General features: G+C 41.0%; 1 protein-coding gene across 1 annotated transcript; it reads left to right on the forward strand.

Moving 5' to 3' along the window:
* The first annotated feature begins 2,382 nt into the window (after nt 1–2,382).
* LOC100471904 (profilin-1) lies at nt 2,383–2,844 on the forward strand. Its single transcript, XM_002931300.2, has one exon. The coding sequence runs from the start codon at nt 2,383–2,385 to the stop codon at nt 2,842–2,844; it is 462 nt and encodes a 153-aa protein (XP_002931346.1).
* Nucleotides 2,845–7,361: the final 4,517 nt, after the last annotated feature.

Genomic DNA, 7,361 nt, shown 5'->3' on the forward strand with positions numbered 1-7,361 from the left:
ACTAATGAAGCATCAAACTTTACATTGGAATCTGGGGATGTACTGTATGGTGATTAACATAATATAATAAAGTAAAATTAAAAAAAAAGAGGGTGGAGTAAGGGGGTGCGTGAGGTGACTGCTGGGGTGCCAGAAAGAACTGGTATCCCAGGAACAGGTCAGGGAGGGACCTGGCAGGCACACACCCCACATCGCGTGAGGGGGCAGTTGGTGCAGACCACCTCTCCAACGTGCCACCACCAGAGGCCGGTCCTTAGCAAAGTTCAATTTCGTTGAAAGGGGGTGTGAACCACAGAGAACGCGGGTCCCAGTGCGTGAAGAGGGCCTCAAAGAGCTCCCAGGAAAGGTTTGAGAGGGTGTGCCTGGGCTATCCATTGGATACCTGAAGAGAGCTTGAAGCTCCCAGCCTCTTCTAAGTCTCCTCCTTACCTTGGGCACCGTGATATGGTCCATGTTCCCTCCACCTGAAGCCCTGCAACTTGGGTTGTCACTGCCGCCACCTCTTCAGCTGCCTAATTGCTCCCTCCCCATCCTGATATAAGCTTTGGTCACGTGATCCTACTGGAGTTTTCTATCACGACACTTTGTCTGTGGCCTCTCCTGCCATCTTGTTTCCTGGCAAATACCCTTTGTAGTGGGGAACTGACGGTTTTCTGGTTTGGGCAGCAGGTCGGGCCCACAAGTTAAGTTCCAAACTCGAGTACTGCCTCCCTTCTCACGTACTTTAATGCTCTAAGGGTTCTGGGAACCTATATAATGCCACTACTCTCTAATGTTAACAGTGATTGCACCCTACCAAGATAGCACAGACAGTCCCATTCTGGCAACTGGATTTCTGAAAAATTTCCTAGCTGTGAGGCCTTGGACAAGTCACAGTAGAATACTTTTGAAATGATGTATAAGCATATCCTCCTCTCACTCCCCTCTTTTACTAGTCTACTAGAATTAACCTAGTTAAGTTCCAGACGATTGCAGTAGCCTCATAATTTTTGTCATCATAGATGTGGGAAGAGTACCAAAGCCCACCAGGCCACCTCTCATATGAGGTGCCAACAGGTGTAGTCATTCAGTGGTATTCTCTGAATCAGACTTGTGATGGAAAAAATAACAGTCTGGCAGCNAAAATAACAGTCTGGCAGTTGGAAAACCTGATATATTATAAATGTCATTTATTTTTTGTTTCCCCATCTAGGATCTCAGCTTTGTGAGGCAAGAACTTTTGTTCACTGCTAGATCTCCAAAGTCTAGAAAAGACTTGGCATACAGTAGGTACTTAATAAATATTTGTTGTATAAATAAATTTTCAAAGCTATCCCAGATTTTATCCACCATTAACCTTTGCCATTTTACCTAACATTTCTTCCTTAAGGCAAGTTGATGTCATTTCAGAGGAAAATAAGGGACAGGCAGGAACTTGCCAAATGTTGTAGAAGAATCAGAAGTCAAATTGGACCTCCAGTAGAGTAAAGAAAGCCTGCCGATAAGAGGGAAAATACAGGAAAAGAAAGTATTGGACTCAAAATGTTTTCAGTAAAAAAATATACTATTATCATCCATTTATTGTTTGTCTCCCCCATTACGATATTAGTTCCATGAGGTTTTTCTCTGTTTGCTACCGTATCCCAGTGCTTAGAAAAGTACTTGGCATATGGTGAATGCTTGATAAATACTTGCTGAATGGCTAGATGGGAATGAATAACTCTAGACTCACAGCTGGTGTGGGCCAGAAGATAAACTAGAGGGAAAGAGTTTGGAGGGAGGGAAACCATGAGGAGGCTATTGTGGTTTTCCCAAAAGGAGCTGTGAACTGATGAGTCTGTGGGACTTTTGACTTTGTACCTAGAGCTCAGGCCTCAGCAAGATTAGCCAACATCTGAAATGCTAATTGCTATAGCAAATCTGTCCTGTTTTATAACCAAAACTCCAACTCTATTATTGCCCTCTTATGTTCTATTTTGAGGGCTTTCCCACTATTGGGGGTTAGTGTTCTTCCCATGGTATCTCAGGGAAGTAGGTATACTTTGCTCCATTGTCTATCTCAATAGCTAGAGGTACAGGCTCAGAAAGCTGCTGCCAAAAGTCAGCCATGATGTGGTAGATGATGACTATTTAAAAAGTCACAGAGCCTTTGTGACCTCACTCAAGCTCAAGAGGTAGCCTTATAAATCACAGCAGAGGGCAGCTGGGCCATAACTTCATACAAGTCACCAAGACCTCCTCCACTTTGCTGCTGGGGAGAAGCCATCAGAAACAGACTGTATTTTTAGGTTATTTCAATCTCAGCTTATCAGTCATCTTAAGCCAACTGCTAACAAACTACTTTTGTAGACCAAATTACTAGAAAACACATTATTCATCTTATAGAGACAGCTTACTTGAATCATGCAGTGCATAGGGGATATCAGCGAAGAAGTCTGGCAAGACTGCATCACCCTCTTCCTACAGACTGGGATGTGCTGTGATGCAGCAATTATCACCAATTCCCCACCCTGGTTGTTAGCTTCTTACCCTGAAGGCAACTTTTTCCAGTTGACCCAGGAAGAAATTCAGATCTTGCTGTTGAGAGAGGGGAGAGAGAAGTTGTTTCTTCAGGGAATCACCCTTGCAGGGACCAAATGCTTATTGATTCGGGACAACCTTTACACTGAAGGCAACAATACCATGGACCTCCGCACCAAAGGCCAGAGTTGGGGCAGCCAGGCAGTGACTGTAGTTCAGATTGAGTCTGTATACCTTGTGGTGATGGGACAAAAAGGAACAGAAGGAGGACCTCTCAACCTTAAAGCTTTTGAGATGGCAGGTTACATCAGAGAGACCATTCATCAACACATGGCCCATTTCTAACTAAATAAAAAGGAATTGGTGCTTGACCTGGAATTTGAATTCAGTGTTATCTGTATTACCTGCTAAGTTACCCTGGTCTTGAGGAAAACAAAAAGGTAGAGCCCATATAAGGTTTGAAGATGTGTGTGTCTGTGTGTGTCTCTGTGTGTATGTATGTGTTATGCTGTGTTGGGAGGGGGAGGCAGATTGAGGAGTAAGTATTAAGGGATTAGGGCTTCTGGGCCTTTTTTGTACCTAGAACACCATCTTTCCTTAGCACCTGAAGGAGAGAACTGGGAACTAGGAAACCTTGGTTCTAATCCCAACTTTTTCCTTACTTACCATGTCTCTGCAGGCCATTTAACCTCTGGAAATCTAGGATTTTGTAACATCACACAGATCTTCCAAGGTCCAGCTCAAGTACTAACTCCATGAGGAAGCTTTTTCTACCTTCCCTGACCCTTGGGGTTGACACTGATTGGAATTCCTGAAGCATTAACTCTCTGGGTCATTTATTTGGTCCTTAATCACACTCTATCCAACATTTCTTGTATGAATGTTTTGTGTTCTTATTTAACTTCCCACACACATAGGTTTTCCCAACTTCATTATAATCTCCTTAAAGGGCAGATGATGTGTCTTCTACTTCTCTATATTTGGATAACCCAGAACAGAGCTCTGACAGGGGAATAAGTTGCATGGCTAAAATTACTTATCAGGAAGAAAGAGATTTTCCAAAGTGAAGATTCTCCTGGGAATAGATGATCCAAGATTCTGTGGCTAGATTTTTCTTTTTGAATTTTTAGCTCAGCTTTGGACCATTTATCTGTTCATTTTTCTCACTGTCAAGGTGGGCATGAAACTAATAAAGGAGGTGAAAAATTCTAACCATTCAATCTGGTTTGTTGCTAGCAGCTCTGAGGACTCCAGGGTGAGAAAAGGAAGGAATGAAAAAGATAAGGTTGAGTAATAAACCTTAGTGCTTATTTGACCTGGTACTTATTTTGATCCTGCTGTCACCAGTCCCCCAGGAGCAGTGATTATGGAGAAACTTCTTCTATGTTAATTACAAGGACCCACCTCTACAACACCCCCAACACATACCTTCACAAGCTTATAAAGCTCAGGGTTTAAACATGGAGGTATTTTTAAAAAGATTTTTATTTATTTATTTGACAGAGAGAGACAGCGAGAGAAGGAACACAAGCAAGGGGGAATGTAAGAGGGAGAAGCAGGCTTCCCACCGAGCAGGGAGCCCAATGTGGGCCTCAATCCCAAGACCCCAGGATAATGTCCTGAGCCAAAGCCAGATGCTTAACAGCTGAGCCACCCAGGCGCCCCATAAACATGGTGGTTGTCAAAATCTCTAGAGCAGTGCTACTCAAAGCAAATATAATTCTAGTCCCATATGTAATTTAAAATTTTCTGGTAGCCACATTAAAGAAGTCAGACAAGTGAACTTAATTTTAAGAATATAATTTATTAAACCTAGTACATCAAAATATTGTTATCTAAACATATACTCTATGAAAATATTGCTGATGAGCTGTTTTACATGTTTTTATGTCAAGGCTTCAAAATCTGGCGTGTATTTTACATTTGCAATACATCTCAATTCAGAAAAGCTTCATTTCAAGTGTTCCATAGCCTCATATATCTAGTGGCTACTGAATTGGGCAGCGTGGGTTTAGGCCAACCCCATCCAATGTTTGAAACTCCTCTGCAACATCCCTGGCAGGACATCCAATACATTCCATGCTAGACATTGGCTAGGTAAATAAATATCCAAAAAAAAAAGGAAAAAGAGGTTTTTTAGATAAGAGCCTAGTGGGGACAAGATAAGTGAAAAGATAAATTATATTTCACATCATATGGCTTCACTCACTCATGGAACATAAGAAATAGGAAGATCAGTAAGAGAAGAAAGGGAAGAAGAAAGGGGGGTAAACAGAAGGGGGAATGAACCATGAGAGACTATGGACTCTGGGAAACAAACTGAGTGCTTCGGAGGTGGGGGTGGGGAAATGGGATAGGCTGGTGATGGGTAGTAAGGAGGGCACATATTGCATGGTGCACTGGGTGTTTATGCAACTAATGAATCAATGAACTTTACATAAAAACCAGGGATGTACTGTATGGTGACTAACATAATATAATAAAAATTATTATTAAAAAAAGTAGAAGCATAAATTTAAAAAAAGGTAAATTATAGTACCATGAAGTAAATGCTATAAAGTACTTTGTTTTTTCAAACATGTATTGAGCTCCCACTATGTGTCATACACTGTTTTAGATATATCAGTAGACGAACTTCACAAAAACTTTATGTTCATGGAGCTTATATTCTCATAAAAGAAACAGATAAAATGTATCAGGAGATGATTAATGTTACAAAGACAAAGCAATATAAAGGGAGATAGAGAATGGTGGGAGAAACTATTTTGAACAATGAGGTCAGAGACAGCCTCTCTGGAAAGAAGATATTCATGCAGAGGCCTAATGAAGTGAAGGAGTAAGCCAGGTCAAAAACACCTCTATGGGCCTCTGGTTCTTCACCTAGAAAGTGGAGATATTAATACTTGCAGGGTTGGTGTGGAGATCAAATGAAACAAAATGTGCACAAAGTGATTTGGAAAGTATAAAATGTTTTAGATATCAGGTCAGCCATAGAAATACATGTGGGGGTTTAGAGTCCTCTGTCTTCAGGCAGGTACAGGTAGCCCCTACTTTTCAAAAGTTCATATTATGCCCCTCACTTTTATGAAAGACCTACATTGGTACCTGTTTTTGCTAACCAAAAGAAATTTGAAGAGAATTTTCATTTTACAAAAAAAAAAGATAAAAAACAAAAACAGTGTTCATCATTTGTTTTCCAGCGAGCCATTATAGAGGTAGCATGCACCCTGTATAGCAAGAGTGGTGCCACCAAGCTCTTTCCCTGGACACTACATTCAGCTTCTCAGCATCAAGCTGCCATAGCTTTGAACTGTGTCTGTGCTTCATCTTGATTTATTTTGTGCATCCATTAGAAAGATGTGTCCTATGGTATCAGGAAAGCCTAAGAGAGATTATTTTTTGGACCTGGGAATGCTCAGAATATTTTCTGTATAAGTTAATGGTAATTGCTCCTTTGCTTTATGGCATTCTGCCTTACAAAAGTTTTCATAAGAGTCTTATCTGTTCAGATAGCAGGGGAACCCCATACATGGAAATGGGGGGCATAAGCTGAGCTGCTAGTTTGACAGTAGAGTCTGAAAATTTGGGGTTTAAAGTGCAAGGTACAGAAGAGGCTTTAATTGATTTGAAAGTGGCCAGGTGTGGGAGTGGGGGGTAAGAAAAAAGTGCTGCCTCTTGTGGAAGGGTAGAGGCAGTTCTTAAGAATAGCAGTAAGCATGGGGGCGCCTGAGTGGCTCAATCATTAAGCATCTGCCTTTGGCTCAGGGCATGATGCCGGGTCCCTGGGATTGGGCCCCGCATCAGAGTCCTCTGCTGGGAGACTGCTTCTTCATCTCTCACACCCCCTGCTTGCATTCCCTCTCTTGCTGGCTCTTGTCAAATAAATAAATAAAATCTTAAAAAAAAAAGAATAACAGTAAGAATGGTGTGAGAGAGTGGTCAAATTTCTTTTTTTTTTTTTTTGCATGTAGCTGTCCAATTTTCCCAGCACCATTTATTGAAGAGACTGTCTTTTTTCCACAGGATGTTATTTCCTGCTTTATCAAAGATTAGCTGCCCAAAGACCCGAGGGTCCATTTCTGGGTTCTTTATTCTGTTCCATTGGTCTATGTGTCTGTTTTTGTGCAGGTACCATCCTGTCTTTGTGATCACAGCTTTGTAGTATAGCTTGAAATCCCGCAACGTGATGCCCCCAACTTTCTTTTTCCTTTTCAACAATTCCTTGGCGATTCAGGGACTTTTCTGGTTCCACACAAATTTAAGGGCTGTTTGTTCAAGTTCTTTGAAAAATGTCAATGGTATTTTGGTCAGGAAAGCATTGAAAGAGTGTATTGCTCTGGGTAGCATGGAAATTTTTTTTTAATTTAATGTTTTTTCTTTATTATGTTAGTTATCATAGAGTACATCCCTGGTTTCTGATGTAAAGTTCGATGATTCATTAGTTGTGTAAAGCAACAAGTGCACCACACAATATGTGCCCTCCTTACATCCCATCACCAATCTATCCCATTCCCCCACCCCCTCCTCTCTGAAGCCCTCAGTTTGTTTCTCAGAGTACATATAATCTCTCATGCTTCATTCTCCCTTCTGATTACCCCATCTTTCTTTATACCTTTCTTCCCCTACCGATCTTCCTAGTTCTTATGTTGCAAGATGAGAGAAATCATATGATAATTGTGGTTCTCTGCTTCATTTATTTCACTTAGCATTATCTGCTCGAGTGAAGTCCATGTTGCAGCAAATGTTGAGAACTCATTCTTTCTGATAGCTGAGTAATATTCCATTGTCCATATGGACCACAACTTCTTTTTTTTTTTTAATTTTATTTTATTATATTGTGTTAATCACCATACAGTACATCC

The sequence above is a fragment of the Ailuropoda melanoleuca genome, unplaced genomic scaffold (assembly GCF_002007445.2).
Source record: "Ailuropoda melanoleuca isolate Jingjing unplaced genomic scaffold, ASM200744v2 unplaced-scaffold10451, whole genome shotgun sequence".
NCBI classification, from domain to species: domain Eukaryota; kingdom Metazoa; phylum Chordata; class Mammalia; order Carnivora; family Ursidae; genus Ailuropoda; species Ailuropoda melanoleuca.

What these genes read in the sequence shown, in the direction of transcription:
- LOC100471904 (XM_002931300.2), top strand. Translation starts at nt 2,383, where the DNA reads ATGCAGTGCATAGGGGATATCAGCGAAGAAGTCTGGCAAGACTGCATC.